General features: G+C 34.7%; 2 protein-coding genes across 3 annotated transcripts; one reads left to right on the top strand and one right to left on the bottom strand.

The window, feature by feature from the left end:
* The first annotated feature begins 1364 nt into the window (after positions 1-1364).
* On the top strand, positions 1365-13262 carry LOC25499570 (sister-chromatid cohesion protein 3). Of its 2 annotated transcripts, none has more exons than XM_039827233.1 (22): positions 1365-1601; positions 1701-1881; positions 2218-2330; positions 2527-2619; positions 3255-3418; positions 3510-3746; positions 3864-4008; positions 4101-4279; positions 4371-4399; positions 4999-5126; positions 6369-6536; positions 6994-7155; positions 7234-7434; positions 7521-7658; positions 7748-7951; positions 8039-8183; positions 9278-9396; positions 9506-9643; positions 10530-10792; positions 10917-11041; positions 12168-12449; positions 12947-13262. In XM_039827233.1, exons 1-22 carry the CDS (start codon positions 1557-1559, stop codon positions 12958-12960), a joined length of 3273 nt encoding a protein of 1090 aa, XP_039683167.1. In that variant the 5' UTR covers positions 1365-1556; the 3' UTR covers positions 12961-13262. The 2 variants fall into 2 exon arrangements, with proteins under 2 accessions (XP_039683167.1, XP_013450316.1); XM_013594862.3 differs by having other exon boundaries at positions 4371-4516.
* A 3077-nt stretch (positions 13263-16339) lies between these two features.
* On the bottom strand, positions 16340-17718 carry LOC25499569 (60S ribosomal protein L21-1). Its single transcript, XM_013594861.3, has 2 exons — positions 17399-17718; positions 16340-16754 (listed from the first exon to the last, which is right to left on the bottom strand). Exons 1-2 carry the CDS (start codon positions 17633-17635, stop codon positions 16497-16499), a joined length of 495 nt encoding a protein of 164 aa, XP_013450315.1. The 5' UTR covers positions 17636-17718; the 3' UTR covers positions 16340-16496.
* Between the last annotated feature and the right edge of the window lie 990 nt (positions 17719-18708).

Genomic DNA, 18708 nt, shown 5'->3' with positions numbered 1-18708 from the left:
CATTTATTAAATATTCACACCGCATATATGCTTTGAAGATTTTATTTGGAGTGCTTCTTTGCTCCATTTCACTTTGCTCAATTTACCCCATTTGAAGACATGGATGTGCGACATATGGAAAAAATAAAATCAATGGTTGTGATTAAATGGCTTGGAAAAAGCAATTCTTTAATGAGGAAAAGGAAATACGTGCGCTCTACTATCAAACTCTTCTTCTTCCTTTCTCATACAACTTTCCACCTTCCTCCCCCATAATCATCGAAGCCACCTCTCCTTCCCACCGGCTCCGCCATCACCCCTCCCTCTCTCTCACCGTTGCACCTCTCTCTTGGTCTCCGTCAGCATCATGAGTGAACCCCACCATCCTGCTACCAACACTAACGAACCCGCCGCCGCCGTCTCCGACCATCCCAGTGCCGCTGCCATTGTTGTTGATCAAGGTAATATAATTTGCCTTCTCTATTTTATTATTTGCCGTCTCTTTATTACATGATGTTGTTTTACTGTGTTGATGAAAAATTAGTTTCGAGGTTCACTTACGTGATGCTTTACTTGCATGATATACATATATATAGCTTTATGGTCACTATGTGTGTAACTTTAATAGTAATAGATAGCTTTATGGTCAACAAATTCTTATGCAGACTAAGTTTTTCAAGTATATTGATCCTGTCAGCTATTTTGCAGTGGATTTTTGCTGTTATGTTGTTTCTGTTCAGTTGTTTGTCAAAAAATCATGAGTTGTTTCTGTTTATGTTATTTCTGTTCAGTTGCCGCGACTTTAGAATGTTGTTTTCTAACATTGTTATCATATATTTATGTAAGTTTATGTATGAAATCATAACTTATGATGGCCTTAATTGTAAATTTTTGTTTTTTCAGATTGTGTCAATAAATTGGTGAACAACATTCATGAAAACGCGGACAAGGAAGTATTGCCAACAATGTACCTCATTTAAGAAGGGAGGGAGAGTTGGGCGGCGGCGATGGGAGGGAGAGAGGTGCTATCTAAGATGAGAAGGAAGAAGGAGAGTTTGTACGCGCGTAGTATTTTTCTCATAGCAGAGCGCGTTGATCTTTTTTCTCATTTAAGAATTGCTTTTTCCAAGCCATTTAATCACAGCCATTGATTTTATTTTTTACACATGTCACACATCCATGTCTTTAAATGGGGTAAATTGAGCAAAGTGAAATGGAGCAAAGATGCACTCTTTTATCTATGTTTTTTTTTTTTTTTTTTTTGACAAAATATCGTTTAGAGAACTAGTTAGTAGTTAATATGATTTTTTTTAATGGAGTTAATATGATTATCTTATTAAAGTGGAAAAAGTGAATCATTTTTTTCTTTTGACAGATAAAATAGAATTTCGGAAAAACAGGAATCACGGTAGAAAATGAACAAGAGATATTCTGTTGAATTGGAGGCGTATCCAGAAATACTCGGTGACTTTGGGTTGAAAATTAATACTTAATACCTTGGCGGGAGATGTTATAATTCTCAAAAACCTCCCCCCCCTCTCTCTAGTTCCGTCGTCGTGTTGCAGAAGCTTTAGGTCATGGAAGATCAACCTCCACCTTCCGAAGTATCAACTCGTCGTTCCGTAAGTTTCATTTATCTCTCTTCACAACTTCATTTTCCCAATCTTGCTTTAATTTAACCTAATTTCATTTTCTTGTTTTTCTGTTTTCGATTCAAGCAGAAGAGAGGTAGACCTCCCAAGCAACCGCCGAAGGAAATCGACGTCGATGTAGATATGGCGGAGCGGGAGAGTTCGCCGGAAGATTCCGACGAACCTCGTCCGGTTCAGAAATCGAAGCGAAATCGTGTTAAAGAAGGAACTACTAGCACTACGCTTAAACCTACTGATGAGACTTTGATTGGTAAATTAAACACTCTTTAGTACTCTCTAACTACTTCAATTGTTGTTTAGGGTTTCGAATTACCTGATTGATTGAAAATTTCAGTTGCAATACTTTATTGAGCTGAAATTACGATCTGTTATTTATTTTTCTTACTGTAGTTAACTACTTCAAATGTCAGTCTGTTATTAGTATTTAATTTTCATGCACTGTTAGTCTGGGACATTTGTAAATAAGTTTTTAGTCTATGATATTTGTTTTTCCATTTTTAGAGCATTGTATTGACTGTGGTTGTAGATTTTGTTATGCATTAACTGATCCGCTTCTGATTTATTGTATCTTTTTTTCTTTCTGTAGAGGCGATCAAAGGTAACGGAAAACTTATTCCTCATGTGGTCAAACTTTGGGTTGAAAGCTACGAAAAGGATCCAAGATCTGCTATGGTTGAGCTCTTGACAATGCTGTTTGAGGTACAAAAGTTAATGGAGTGTTAGGGTGTGACATTTTTAGTTTTATGTGAAAAATCTAGGGCCTAGAGTAGGTATTGTAAAAACTCGGGAACTTTATTATTTCATCATTGCTTAAAGATTTTCAGGGGAAGTAAACATCGTTATCAATTTTGGAACACTTACTGATAGCAGCAAAATAATTTTTTAAATGGTGTAGGCATGTGGAGCCAAATTTCACGACAAAAGGGATCTCATGCATGAGATTGACGTTGATGATGTTGTTGTTGCTCTTGTCAACTGTGCTAAAAGGGTATACAACCTGCTCTCATTTAGCCTATGTCTGGTTTTGCATTTGCACCTTTCAGAATTACATTTATTATTTGGTCATAAATTATCACACTTTGTTTCTAGTTTTATAATTAATTTCAGTCCCAAAATCAATTCTATATAAATGTTAATATTTCTAGCTTCGACAATTGCATGAAATAATTCTCAAATATATTAATATTTTACACACACACACAAACGAAAGCAATTCTGATCCAAATTATCCAAACATAAATTGATAAAAATCACTGTTTTTCGTGGATTTATCTAGACATAAATCACTTTACGCTCAACTCATTTTCAACCAAAATGAATTTTATATAATCAGTTCAGTCAAAATCAAATTTTGTCACCGCATAACCAAACACACTTATTATTTGTTCACAGTTGTCGTTAATTTTTGTATTTATATATTTGATAAATTCACAGTAGTAGTAGTAGTAATAATAATAAATTTTTTTGACAATAATAATAATATTATTATTAGTAATATTAATAAAAATAATAATAGTAATATACCATTTCCGTTCTTCAGCCTCCTCTTTTGATGCAATGATCAAACTATGAGCTAGATGCATGTAGACATTTATCCTTTCTTGCTTACCTTTGACATTTTAGGGTGAAGTTGAAGATTATCAAAATTCCAAAAAGAAGGAGTTTAAAAACTTCAAAGAGAATCTAGAGTCATTCTGGGATAATTTGGTCCGTGAATGTCAGCATGGACCATTGTTTGACCAGGTTTTATTTGACAAGTGCATGGACTACATCATTGCACTTTCATGGTTAGTTTGACTACCCCCAGATTCTGATTTTAGCAATATACTCATATATACACATATATATGATGACTTATGTGCTGCTGTACCTATGTAGCACCCCTCCAAGAGTTTATCGTCAAGTTGCTTCATTGATGGGTCTTTCATTGGTCACATCATATATAACTGTTGCTAATATGCTTGGCGTACAAAGAGAGACTACTCGTAGACAATTGGATGCTGAAAAGAAGAAAAAAACCGAGGGGCCTCGGATGGAGTCACTAAATAAAAGGTTTTCGGATATGCACGAGAAAATAACACTGTTGGAAGAGATGATGCGCAAGATATTTACTGGGTAGGAGTTTGTGAAACTAAATAATTGTTTTCTTTAAAAGAAAGTAGCGGTCTATCATATAGTTCTTCTGTTCTTGTGGCTTTATATCTAACATGTCCATGTAATGCTTTCTTGAAGGTTATTTGTACATCGCTACCGGGACATTGACCCAAATATTAGAATGTCATGCATTGAATCACTCGGTGCATGGATCCTGTCATACCCATCACTTTTTTTGCAGGATTTATACTTGAAATATCTTGGGTGGACACTGAATGATAAAGTAATTTTTTATATCTCTTTTAATTGCTCTTGTACTATACAACTTGTTTCTACTTTTTTCGTTTACATTTTGCCCCACCCTCCAATTTGTAGAATGCTGGTGTAAGAAAAACTTCAATAAGAGCACTGCAAAATCTCTATGAGATGGATGATAACATACAGACCCTTGGTTTGTTTACTGAGAGATTTTCTGGCCGGATGATTGAGCTTGCGGATGACATTGATGTTGCTGTGGCTGTTCAGGCCATAGGCCTTGTTAAACAACTGTTCAGGTCTTAATTCCAAACTCTTTTTCAATGATATATTACTTTTCTGCTGGTGAGTTACAAGATTTTAAATTGAGAGTTTTCTTGGTTTATGCAGACATCAACTTATTCCTGAAGATGACTTAGGTAATTTGTATGATTTGCTGATCGATGATCCTCCAGAAATCAGGCATGCCATTGGAGCATTAGTATATGATCACCTGATTGCTCAAAAATTTATTAGCTCCCAGTCAGAATCAAGAGGTCTAAAATCTATTCATGAATTTTTCCATTTAGAACAGATGCCTTGTTTAGACCAAAGACAAGCATATTGTTAGGAACCCAAGAATTGGATTCAAAAAAAAAAAAAAAACACTTTTTATTAAGACCGGAGGGAGGAGAAAGAATACTACCCTGATCTTAAATATAGAAGTCAAATTGTATTTGGCCCAAATTTGAACCAAATTCATTTTGACTTTTGCTTATAATTAAGACCAAAGGGAGGAAATAACAAGAGAGCTAGCTCTCCTACACTGGTTGTAAAACCAATCAAAACTAAGATATGCCAAAGATGATTTCTAAGGTAATGAAAATCTTTATTTGTAGACCCCGGATATAAGAGAAAGGGACATGATCACAAGCAACTAACTTATAACAGAAAAACAAAATTAGTAAGCAATTAAGTAACGAACTAATAATCCCAATTCTATATCATAACACATGTGATGAAACCAATTTCTTTACAGGTGAAAATGTCAGTCCTTCTGAGGTTCATCTTACAAGAATGTTGCGGATTCTGGATGAGTTCCCACCCAATCCAATTTTGACTATTTATGTGATTGATGATGTGTGGGATTACATGAAAGCTATAAAGGTATGCGTATCAACCAACTTATCTTTTGTTTTGTCTGACCATTTGCTTATGCATCTGTGGGCTGAATTTTACAGTCATAGGATATGGTAATTGATATGAGAAAAATATGAGACATACAAATAGAGGGAAGTAGGCAACCTTTAGAAACCTGATGCCTGCTTAGATACATAATTAATTTCACTCTTTCATCTAAATTTCTCCTATTTTTTCCCTCAAGGTGCATGCTTATTTATCTGTTATAAATCATTTGTTGACTATCAGCTATCCTTCTGGGGTTAAAGAAAGGATTAACTACTTTGTAGGTCAGGTCTTTGAACTATTTGAGGATTTTTAAATAGGTCATGAACTAAAGAAATTGTAATCAAGTCTTCATACTAATATTTTTATTTTTATTTTTATAATCAGGTCCTTCTGTTATAGTGTTGTTATTATGTATGGTGGGACATATAATATAAGCTTCGTAGGCCCCTAAGCTAATTTATAATCTGTAATAGGTCCCTAAACTAATTTAAACCTACATTAACAGGTTCCTTTGAAAAATAAACAATTTGATACGCCAACACAAAATATAGATCTGATTCATTGGTCAAAGGCACAACAAAATATAGACATTCCATCCAATCCACAAACAAACAAAAAGCAAAGGTCCTAAGTTCCATCATGTTATGAGTCGTAACATGATGAGATGGTTAAGAAAAAGTGGTCCGCTTAACTGTCAAATTCATTGTAAATCACAACCCTCAACAGTGTCTCTTAATAGCTATCCTTCTTCCTCACTCTCTATTCTTTAACCTTCACTCTGAAGGGGAGAGACTAGGGTTGATAATTTTAAATAATAATTGAATGATAATGATGGACATATTAGGTGGACAATGTTGTGTAAAACCCAATCCACTTGGAGTGTTGCATGTTCTTCTAATAAATACAATTTGGTGGCCTCAGTAGGTAGGAACTCAGTCACCTCAGTGAGTCAGTAGTATCCCTAGCAATTTCTATATATTTTTCACACACCAATGGTTTTCTACTGAAATATGTTTAAACTATAAAAACAATGTTATTATTTTGTCCCTATTCTGGCGTCTGCACGATATATTTGTTGAACCTGTTTGCTTTGTCATTGCTGCCTCCCTGATATTGTACCAAAGAATAACACACCTAAAACTTTTTAAATCAGATTTATTGATGTGCGTGGTTGAGTAATATTATATGGTTTCTTGACAGTACTGAATATTTTGTTTGCAGGATTGGAAGTGCATCATATCCATGCTCCTTGATGAAAATTCATCAATCACTGACAAAAGTAAAACAAACTTGGTTCGTCTCCTGTGTGCATCAGTGAAAAAGGCTGTTGGAGAGAAGATTGTTCCTGCTATTGATAACAGAAAGCAGTACCATAGCAAAGCCCAAAAAGTTCGTCTCACTTTGATTTTCACCTTTTCAATCCAAATCCTGACTTCTTACTTTTAATTTTATTCCGGGCTTTGATGTGTGTTGCATTTGATGCTTGATGTTTATTTTGGGAAATAAAAGTTTTTGCAGTACATGGTTTTATATACTATGGCTAATTTTGTTCTTGCTGTATTTCTGTAGGAATAGGAATATGTTTCATTAATTCTGTATAAGAATTGTCAATCTTTTTACCTTCAAAGTGAAAATCTCTGATTATTTCAGGCCTTCGTTGTTAAATTATTTGGGGTAACAGAAAATATTCTAACTGGATACTTGACTAGTAATGATTCTAAGAGTACTCTTTGTTGTTGTGTTTGCGTTGTTCCTGTACTGGTGATTGCTTAATGTTCTTTGTGCTACTAGGTTTGTTTCATTGTTCTTGGTGGCAGACTCTAATCCCTTCTCCAATAAATGACAGGAAGTATTTGAAAATAATAAACAGGATATAACTGTTGCCATGATGGAGAAATACCCCGAACTCTTGCGAAAATTTATTTCAGATAAAGCTAAAGTGTCATTGCTGGTCGAGATTGTTATGTATATGAATCTTGAATTTTATTCTTTGAAGAGGCAGGAGCAGGTTTGTGTATCTTTCTTGCAGGTGCTTTTAGTCTATTTATGATGTTTCTGAAAAATTAATTAATGCTTGTTTTTTCAGAATTTCAAAAATCTCCTCCAGCTTATGGAAGATGCATTTTTGAAGATTGGTGATAAGGACCCTCTGAGAGCTTGTGTGAAGGCGATCAATTTCTGTTGTGTAGAAAGTCGAGGGGAATTGCAGGATTTTGCTCGAATCAAGTTAAAGAAACTCGAGGTTAAAATTATTAAAAATTTGAAATCTGCAATTAGTGAAGTAAAGGTATGCTCATCAGAACTCAAATGTCATGTTTTCTGTTACTTTTGGGTCTTGTAGGAAAAACTTAACCTATAGAGATGACACTGCAGGCCGGGGGTGATGAATATTCTCTTCTTGTAAATTTGAAAAGGTTGTATGAACTTCAATTGTCTAGATATGTGCCTATTGATAACCTATATGAAGACATTGTAATGGTGCTACGTGATGTTAGGAATATGGAGGATGAGGTAAGTAAATGGCTGCTCACAGATGGTGTTATGTTTCCTGTGATATTCTTATTTGGGTTTGGTTAATTTTCTGCCTGTTCCCTATCCAGGTTGTTGGTTTGCTGCTTCAGAACATGCATATTCATCTGGCTTGGAGTTTGCAGTCTGTGATAGATGGAGAAAGTGTTTCTGATGCATCATTAACGTCTCTCCGGTCTAAGCGTGATACTTTGTTACAAGAACTTGAGTACTATGTAAACTTGGCAACTGACAGCAATGAAGTGGATAAAATTGGAAGTGAACTTGCTGGCAGAGTAAGAGAACTGACTCGTTTTCCTTTTTCCTTTCTCTAGCGTAAATATATTATGTCTTGAGGTCTGAAAAAATGTTATTTGGCGAAGGTATGCGCTGTGCTTGCAGAAGCATGGTGCTTATTTAGGATGGCAAATTTTAGTAAGACAGGGCTGGAGGGATTGGGATATCAGCCTAATGCACATGTCCTTCAGAAGTTCTGGGAACTTTGTCAACAACAGCTTACTGTTCCAGGTAACTCCAACAAATATGCTTATGATGGTGGACCATTCATCTTATGTTTCTCGATGTTTACTTGAAACTAACTATTACATTTGAGACTGAAAATATTGTATATTCATTGTGTATAGAATGAGGGTAAGAACAATATATAAACTTTAATCTGACCTAACCAATCCCTCAAGATAAGGGTATGGAATCAATAAGAAAGGAAAGAATCTTGTAAAATACCACTGTGACGTCTCAAGGATAGCAATAATACTCTCATTTCTCTATATTTTACAATATTTCAACCATTACGAAACGACTAAATTCCTATGAAGCACAGACTCTGACGCAGACACCTTACACAACACTGACACGGACACCTCGACACTGCTAATGTAAAAAACTCAGGACATTGACACCACTACACATATATTAATTTATTTATTATAATAAAATAAAAGATTAATATTATTTATAAAAGATCTAAATTGAGAATCAAAATATATACAAGTCCAAATAAATTGAGCAATTTATTTTATTAAAAAAAATACGATAATATTTAACATTTATTTATCAATCTATTATCGAAAAAACTAATAATGTTGTAATCACATTCAACCTCTCAATGATCAACATAGCTTCAACACACCTTTAACTCTTGTAGATGATGTGTTTGAGATGCATCCAAGGAGAGTATAAGGTGTGTTGAAGCAAAGAAAAAATATATTTTCTGGGATACTTGTCTTAGTTTGTTTGATGCGTGTCATGTGAGTGTCATATGGGTGTCGAAAACCGATCCAAGGAGTGTCAAAGCATTAATAAAACAAATTATTTTAGAACACCGGTACGGGGTTTCCAACACGTGCCGTACGGGTGTCATGCAAGTGTTGGACTCTGCGACCCGTCTAATACTAGATGTGTCCGTGCGTCATAGCTAAATTCTCATTGGCTGCTGTCTCTAGGTTGAACTGGCATTTGAAGTTCCGTTTGCTTATTAAATTTGGATTTAATACCACTAAACTCTTTCATTGGTGCATCTTTGATCTTTCACATTTATTTCTGTTATGTGCTCGTCTTGTTTATAATGCTAGAATTCTGTTCACTTGCCTATCCATTTTTAGATGAGGTAGAAGATGACGATGTAAACAAAGATGTAACCACCGAATACTCAGAGGAGACAGATAGATGTGCTGTTTTAATTGCTGCCTGCAAGCTGATTTCTAGTGATGTTGTCCCAAAGGTAAATTACTATTTGTTTTTAGTTATGAAATGCCAAATTATCGGCAAAAATATTTTTCTTACTGGTGAAATTTATTTTGATACTAAAATTTATGCTATCACTAATGCAGGATTATCTTGCTCCTGAGATTATTTCTCATTTTGTAATGCATGGAGCACGTGTGGCTGAGATTGTAAAACATCTGATCACATTTTTGAAAAAAGGAGAGGATGATTTGGCTGCCATTTTTCTTGAAGCACTTAAAAAGGTAATTGTTTTTCTGGATGTTGGCTGATATATACACACACGATAGATAAAGTAAGGTTGCCTTATGAATTATGAGGGTACCTCTACTAGCGATAAACAGTTGAAATTTAGTCACGTGTCTTACTTAAATTTTAATATAAATACCAAAATATTTCTGTATTTTGTATTTGAAGGCTAATATTGGCTTCTAATTGTTACGAGCCACCAGTACCCTAACAACAAGAAAAGGCACAGCCACACGGGAAAATAAATAAAATTTTATTGTTATGGAAGTATCAGCGTCTTTGTCATCTTATTTTGATTTCTAATGATTTATATGTCTCGGTTTCCTTCCAAATCTTATAATTTTATAATTAGTTTAGTGTTGAGACAGTTCAAAATAGGATCACTTTTTTTTTCTTGAAAGAATCTACTGTGCTTCTTTCTTTGCAAGATTTATGGATTTTTTTTAAATAAAAGTTTGAGTTGATAGGAAACGTGGGGTCTGTCTTTCCACCATCCCTCTTCGTCAGAGGGATTGTTAGTAGGCCTCCTATTATGCATACTTATGTAAGGCGCAGGCCCATTACAAAGGACCCTGCCTAGTTAGTTGTTTGTGGTATTTGAATAAATAGAATAAGAGGGAAGGATAGACATTCAGGTAACTAGTATTTTGGTGGTTGGAAAGTTACCATCGGTTTCTTTTCCTTTCCTATCTCAGTGTTGTATGTCTTTATTTCCCTTGTAACACAACTCTTTGGAAAGTTATTCCCAGAGTTTGATCAATAATTCCTCAAGTATTATCCAGTAATCATATAGAGATAACGGACCAGTTCTAACAGGGATCTAGCTGTTTTTATATCCTCCCCCCTCTTCTTTTCTAACTGTGCCCCTGTTTATTTTGATAGGCATACCATCGGCATATTGTCGATAACTCTGGAAATGATAATATTTCATCAGAAAACTCTTTCTCAGAATGTAAAAATCTGGCTGTTCAGCTTTCTGGAACTTTTATTGGTGCTGCCCGGAACAAGTACAAGTCTGACATTTTAAAACTTGTCAAGGATGGTATTGAATATGCTTTTGTAGATGCTCCAAAACAATTGTCTTTTCTGGAAGCAGCTGTGGTTCATTTTGTGTCAAAACTCCCTGCATCAGATGTGTTGGAAATGTGAGTTTGCTTCTCATTTCAAGTGTCATTCAAAAACATTTGCTTATTTTTTATTTATTTTTTGAATGGCAAATAGAAATATTTGCTTCTGTGCACATTTTAACCAACTTCTTTATAAAAACAGTAAGAAGGATGTTGAAAAGCGAACAGAAAATGTAAATAAAGATGAAAATCCCAGTGGCTGGCGTCCCTATTGCACATTTGTTGAGGTCTTGCGGGAAAAATGTGTGAAGAATGAAGTCTTTCAAGGTATTTTATGCAATTCTTCTCTATATTAATTATCACACTGACCGGCAAACTCTTATCATTATAAACCAACAACCTGTTAGGTCTCTACTGAAACCAAAATATATAGTTTATGCAACAAATACATATACAATTTTAAAAATTCTTTTAAAGTCAAGCGTAAACGTAAACAATACTCATTAAAGGATACTGAATACTCGATTGTTTATGAACAATACATGATTTGATGTAGTTACCCTTTTTAATTGTAGCAAATAAGGAAGCAGTTAGTGTTGATAGTCTGGCTTCTGAATAAGTTAACATGTGGCTATTGAGGGATAAATCAAAGTGAAGACACTATTAGATGTTTAAAAATGGCTTTGTTGTTGTGGTATACTGATAGTGAAAGTGAATATCATGTGCAATGCAGGTGGCGGGCATATTAGTTTTATAATGAGTTCAAATATGATTTGTCTCTATTATTTTAATCAGGTTGTTCTTGTTGGTTTGTTGCTTTTGCTGAATGAACCTCATATTTCAAGAGCTTTCTGCAGTTGCAATTCTCTATGTTTTCCATGTTGAACGTCTCTGGCCATGTATTGGTAACTGTGAATTTGAAGTTCTCTTCAAGAGATAATATTCAAAGTTGGTTACTTCTCATACGAGATAAGCAATGCAACTTGGTAACTGCTTATGGGTATAACTGTATAACCTTTAGATTATCAAGACAATTTAGTTTTGATTTGGCTCCTCTAAAGTAGGAATTGCTTTTTAAAAAGTGCATGCATGTGCATATATTTCTGTAAAAAAAATTGCATGTGCATATATTTTATTACAATCTTGATCGTTAAATTTTGTTATTCAATGGTTGTTTCACTTTATCCTCTAAAGTACACCCCTAACTTTAGAAGGGCCAAATTCGTCATGCTCGGGTGGATGTAAACGGTCTTTGCTGATTCTATTTGAGCACTATGGTGCTTGTGAACTAAAAGTTGCCATTTAGCCGCATCTTGCAATAATTTTATTTTTTACAATATTAGTAATGACTAAATGATAGTAGATATATCTCCTTTTCTTAGTATATTATGTGACTTTAGATGTCGGGATTTGGTATAATTAGAGTAAAGACTAACGGAATAATCATTTTCAGATGAGAAAGAAGGGGTTTCTGTTAAGCGTCGGGGTCGTCCACGGAAAATGCAAAACATACCGGGAAAGAAGCTTTTTAATGACCATAGCTCAAGTGAAGACGAGGATTCAATTAGTGCATCCGAACAAGAGGAGGAGGATGAAGACGTTCCTTTGATACACTCAATCAGGCGCTTATCAAAGTCAAGGCTGCTGGGACTTTCTAGGGAGGAAAGCAAAGGTCAGACAAAGACAGGGAATTCTGTGGGAGCTGTAGATAATATATCTGCTTCAAGAACATCTGGTATCTCATATTAGAAATCAAGATTTGGATATCAGTCGTAGATCTAGATGCTTATTGAATAGAGATATTCATACTACAGTTTAAACCAACTTTGCATGTCTGACCTTTGAAATACATTTTGCTTCCATGCTAAATTGTGACATCTTAGCGAATATCATTGAAGTGCTTGCATGATATTTTTCTTATGTTCGGTACAAAAAGTTCATGTTGTGGTTTACATACTGCACTGCTTTTTCCTTTTTCTCCCACGGTGGCCGGGGTATTTTCTTTACAACTTGTCTTCAAAATTTCGCTAGTAACTCAACTGTGTTTCATGAATTTTTTTGACCGAGAATGCAACTAATTTGGAGGTGTAGCGACCTTCATAAAACTCCTCTGAAACGAGATTGTGATGATCACGTGCCTGATAGAATATTACTTTGCATTATTTTTTATCAGGTTAATGTCCTGTTGTATAATTTCTTTTAACAACTGTCATTGTTTCTTCCATTGTGCAGGGGCTTCAAACTAGCCTTACGAAGTTGGAGGAAAAAGTATTTTTGCAATTTGGCACATATTTATTTACCACACCTGTTTCTTTACAGTAATTTACTGCAGCTGTTAAAATTAGGCATACTGGTAGTTTGTAATTCAGTTCATGGTAGTGAAATCTACCCTATTAATTAAAGATTGCTAGCCTTACCGGTGTAAATGTTAGTGAAATGTGTCCTCCTCTTGATGGTCAGTCGGAACTGAAAAGTTGCCAATATCTTCTCAGAATTTCACTGTGAATGTAAACATTATTATCTTATTTCAAGCAGTTGCCAATATTTAGTCTGTTATTTCAATAAAAGGTAATAGAGTAACTGCAAAGAAAAGAATAATTGCTCAAGGAAGAAGCTTGTTATGAGGCCTGGAACTCAATTTTGAAGGTGTTTCTACCAAATTTGGATGCTCGCAAAATTTCTTTACATCTCTCTACATCTTATTTCCATCTCTCTTAATTATTTTCTTGCTCCTAGTCGCCTCATTTTATCTCAATCTTCTCTATCTCTCTTCACTCACATTTTGTCTGTTGGAGGATGCTTGTGGGAGAGGATTTAAACTCGCTTCTACCTTCTCCTTTCCTATCCGATACATGGCCATCACTTTTTACAGGATCTAGTTTTGCCTTTTCAATTTCGAATTCTAGCTTTTGATGTTGCTCCATAAATATCAACCTATTTCTGTTCGCATTTGTGTTTGCATTGTGTATGCATTCCTATTTGTTTTTACAAACATACACGTAGAAGAAATTTAAAGATTAGTTGATGGTCGATGTAGGAAGATGAAAGCAGCTCACATATTCTCCTATTTCCTACTCCTTTGGCTTCCTATCACGTATTAACCGCAGATTATAACAAGGTTGATGTGTTGTTGATTTGGAGGAGAAACATACAAATTAGACCGAGGAGTTTTAGGGTTAAACTCTATTTGCCAACATAAGCACCGACTCCTGTAAAAAAAATTATATAACCCACTAAATCTTAATAGGGTTAATTATGTTTAAGGTCTCTATAAATAGGCGCGTTTTCAACATTAGTCCCTACTTAAATTTTATTAAATTTTTTGTCCCCAACGTTTTTGTCCGTTAATGTATTTGGTCCCTGCCGTCAATTTTTGCTGATTGGGTTAGCGGTGATGAATACGTGGACGCCACTTAGACTCGTTGGAATGACATTGCATGCCACATGACATGGCATGCCACATGTGAATAATTTTTTTATAAAAACTAATATGTAGAAAAAAATCGTTAAATAAAAATTAATCAATTTATTTAAATAAATCAATTGGAAAAAAAACTCAATGTTTTTTTTTTTTTTTGAGGAAAAAACAACTCAATGTTGTTTATCCTCTTTTTCATGTTCATCATCATAAAAAAACATGTCACTGATGCATTTCATCCCCTCCACCGTTGTGGCCTCCATTCGCACCTATCAACACAAAACTCAAGAACAAACCAAAAAAAAAAATGATGCAACAACAACAAAGGAAGAAGAAACAATTTCAATTTCACTAAGTTGGTTGGATGAGTGAAAAAAGGAAGAAGAAAAAACCAGAATAGAAAAATGAGAGGAAGAAGAACAACTTCCCAAAACCAACTACTACAATCCATTTCCCATCTACACCGCATCACCATCGTTTCTGAACAAGTCGAAAAGCTTTGTGACCAGATCTTCGATCTCGCACTCGGACAAGGTTGTGCGGACGATTTTAGACGAAGATGAAAGGTTGTGAAAGGGGTTGAAATTGAAGATGGAGGTCGATGGGGTTCATGTCATGTTTAGGTTGATGGGTGTCTTGTGTTTGACTATGTTCAAATTTTGCAGAAATCCAACTAATCCCCAAATTTGTAGATCTGAGTTTTACTTTTTCTTTTGAGTGTTGTTATTATTCAGTCTTTTTTTTTCTTTTGTTTTTGATGTTGTTAATGACTTACTGTTGTTGGTAGTGAGGAAATGGAAGAAGGATAAGGATATGGTGGTGTTGGATGAAGAGATGATGAACAAGATGAGGAGAAGAAGATTCACGGTGGTATAGTGTACCTAGTGTTTACAACATTTTTTAATTTTTTATTAATAAGTAAAATAAATATATTCCTTCAAAAAAAGTAAAATAAATATAAATTTTTAAAATTAAATAACATTAGTTTTTATAATTAAAAAAATTATATTCACATGTGGCTTGCCATGTCATTCCAATGAGTCTAAGTGCATCCAAGTGGCGTCCACGTATTCTTCGCCGTTAGCCCAATCAGCAAAAATTGACGGCAGAGACTAAATACGTTAACGGATAAAAACGTTGGGGATCAAAAATTTAATAAAATTTAAGTAGGGACTAATGTTGAAAACGCACCTATTTATAGGGGCCTTAAACATAATTAACTCATCTTAATAATTTGCTGGTAATGTATAATGTAACAAATAAAAAATATATCTCAATGTTTTACATCTTTCCATAGTCTCTCACTAGGAACAGAAAACGCTGTAGAATTTCTAATGGGTTATAAGTTTATATGTGGCTTATGAGTTAAATTAAAAGGAAAATGCAGTAGCAATGACTATCATCGGGTATTCAACTGAAAAGTATTGCTGTTGAATTTTGTTTCTATCATTATGTCGGACTGCACAACGTATGCATAACGCATTGTTTCTTCATCATTTCTCATTCAGTAGCATTGATATTCATCATTTCTCGTTTCGTTACTTAAATTGACGCCCTCTAGTAACATAGTAATTTTTTTTATTAATCAAATGATATAATGCTTTCATTGTTCTCCGTAACAAGGAAACAAACAAGAGGCTGCTGATGAAAAGCGATGGAAGCATTAAACGTGCTGTTATATATATTTTATATGGCAAAACGTTTTGTGAGAAAGCTAAATAATGGCCAGGCAGACTACTATCTATCTAGTTAGATATATCAATTGGAATTATGCTAGAAACCAAGTAAAAACTCTTTTATGACATCTTGCCATAGATTTCAATACTGTTCAACTCAAAACAGTTTGCTTCTTCACCCAAGTATACTTACGACACCGTCAAATTAAATACAATATCATCAATATAAAGGAAACCTTTTAAGTATCTTAACATCAAACACCATTTCCTTAGGAGTTAGGTTAATAAATTTCAAAATAGTTGAGCAAAATCGAATTAAATAACTAAATCTAATAGAGTGATTTGTATGAAATACTTAGTGAAGAAAATAACTATCTCTAATAAAGTATTGTTAAAACATCATTTAGTAAATTAGTGTGAAGAAAATCACGTCAGAAGCAAAGCAACAAACGCATTTTACTTCGTTAGATGAAGAAAGATGGCCATGGTAACGATCTGGGCCACCACTAAACGCAATATGCATAAATCACATTATTAAAAAGATATAATGAAGATAATATTTGAAAATCTAGATGTATTCAGAATAAACAACACAAAAACTGACTCTGAATTTCGCATAATTGTAGTGCTTTCACAAAATTCCAAACAAAATCAGACAGTCTACAAAACATTAGGAAAAATAAAATGACTAGTATCCTCCCTTAAGATCATTAACCACATCATATGGAATTGGAGTAACAGTTTCCAATGTAGCTCCTTCGACCATGAAACCAGGTTTAGGTCCCTCTGGCTTGCGCTTGGTGCTAATGACTTCACCCTTTGCCTTAGCCTCAGCCTTAAGTTGATCATTCTTAATCTTCCTCAAACGGAACTCCTCAGTGCACCTAGAAGGCATAACATGCTCCACTCGAACGTGGATTCTCTTCCTGAGAATCTTGTTCCTCACCTGAACCACAAAGAGAAATATTTCAATATACTAAAATCACAAGCAGAGCAATAGCTAGATAAACTAAACTTACTCACAAACACTATGAAATGAACCAGCTAAATAACAACTTATAATTACATTGACCAAATCAATGCTTCATACACAGGATGAACAAAGAAAACCTAGGTAACATGGAATTAAACAAAACAAAAGGATTCTCTAACTTCAACATCAAAGGTACAGATTACACAAATTTGCATAAAAAACAATATACAGTGAACTACTAAATTGCTGAAAATGAAACAGTAAAAATTCCACATGTACATTTACAAAATTAAAATACTTACTTAATTCATTTGAAATCAAAATAATATAATGCAATATACTCATCTAACCCGAAATCAAGTAACAAATTAAAACAAATAACAAGAAAATAAAACAATACAAAAATAATACCAAACTAACGGTAAAATAATGAAATGAACGAAAATAAGCATTATTGAACCAAAATGTAATTAAACATCATCAAACAAAAGTAAAAAAAAATCACATAGATCCGCATAGAAAATCATAAACCCTAAAACTCTAAACAGTGATTCAAAACATTTGCAAAGAAAACCACAGAACTAAAATTCGGAAATGAGATTAGATATGAATCTTACTTGTTTGTTAACCTCAACGCCAATGGCACGTTTGGTAACATTCCAAACGCGGCCAGTACGACCGTGGTAGAACTTATGAGGCATACCCTTGTGTACAGCACCGTTAACCCTGACATCAACATAATCGCCGATGTGATAGGTTCTGAGGTAAGTGGCAAGGGCGATTGTACCCTTCTTCCTGAATGGACGAGAGAAAGAGTCTCTCGTACGAGATCTCAAACCATGACCAGCCGGCATCTTTCTTCTCCTTCTAGGGTTTCTGCGTCGCAGCCGAACCTCTTCTAACCCTTCACTGTCTGATATGAAATGGGGTTATATCTTGTTTTTTATGTATGAGAAAAACCTAGGGTTTCCTATTGGGCTTTTCTATATGTTTTTTTTATTGGGCTGGGCTTTTCATTCTTAAAAACACAAGAAAATCGTTGTATGCACATTTGCTAAGGCTGAAAAACACAAGTAAAAGATTAAATTGCCCTTCAGCATTTAACTGCGAGAAAATGTTTCATCAGATCAAACAGGCCACCTGCCCCCCTACACAAAACCAAATTTTGTCGAAATTTTCGGAGATGTCAAACCGCCTAAGGCTGAAGTCAAACCAAACATTGATGGAGCTTCCGTCCATGTTGAAGCTTCTAAATATGTCGACTCCGGTGTCCTCCCACTTCATGCCGACGAAGTTGACACGGCTAGTTTTTTCATACGACGTTAAGTGGAAAGATAGAGAAGATTTGCTTGAGTGAGCACGTCGTCAAGCAGATAAGGCGGGATTTACAATTGTTAGACAAAGATCAAGTTTGATCAATCTATTGTTGCGACTAGTGTGTGAAAGGAGTGGAGCTCATAAAGTGCCGGAAAAAAACGAAGCATGAGTCAATGGGCTTAAGAAAATGTGGGTGTTTGTTCATGGTTAGTGGATATCTTAGTAGACAAACAAAGGAATGGGGATTGAACATTCTTAATGGAGTTCACAACCATGCGAAGGAGCCAGCTTTAGAATGACACATTCTTACCGGTAGATTAAAGGAGGACGAAAAGAAGATTGTACGTGACTTGACCAAGTGCAAGATGCTTCCAAGAAATATTTTGATAAATTTGAAGAACAAAAGACCACATTGCATGACAAATATCAAGCAAGTGTACAATGAACGTCAGCAAATATGGAAGGCAAATAGAGGTGACAAGAAGCCGTTGCAATATCTATCTCGAAGTTGAATGAGCACAACTATACTTATTTCACAAGAACACAAAGTGAAAGTACTACAATTGAAAATATCTTTTGGGCTCATCCAACATCCGTTAAGTTGTTTAAC

The sequence above is a fragment of the Medicago truncatula genome, chromosome 7, assembly GCF_003473485.1.
Source record: "Medicago truncatula cultivar Jemalong A17 chromosome 7, MtrunA17r5.0-ANR, whole genome shotgun sequence".
NCBI classification, from domain to species: domain Eukaryota; kingdom Viridiplantae; phylum Streptophyta; class Magnoliopsida; order Fabales; family Fabaceae; genus Medicago; species Medicago truncatula.
Note: the sequence above shows the minus strand (reverse complement) of the source record. Positions and strands in the feature narration are given on the sequence as shown.

What these genes read in the sequence shown, in the direction of transcription:
- LOC25499570 (XM_013594862.3), top strand. Translation starts at nt 1,557, where the DNA reads ATGGAAGATCAACCTCCACCTTCCGAAGTATCAACTCGTCGTTCC. An exon ending in GGTGGACACTGAATGATAAA is followed by an intron (nt 4,009 to 4,100) that starts GTAATTTTTTAT and finishes TCCAATTTGTAG; the next exon opens with AATGCTGGTGTAAGAAAAAC. An exon ending in CTTTGAAGAGGCAGGAGCAG is followed by an intron (nt 7,156 to 7,233) that starts GTTTGTGTATCT and finishes TTGTTTTTTCAG; the next exon opens with AATTTCAAAAATCTCCTCCA.
- LOC25499569 (XM_013594861.3), bottom strand. Translation starts at nt 17,635, where the DNA reads ATGCCGGCTGGTCATGGTTTGAGATCTCGTACGAGAGACTCTTTCTCT. An exon ending in GCGTTGAGGTTAACAAACAA is followed by an intron (nt 16,755 to 17,398) that starts GTAAGATTCATA and finishes TTTGTGGTTCAG; the next exon opens with GTGAGGAACAAGATTCTCAG.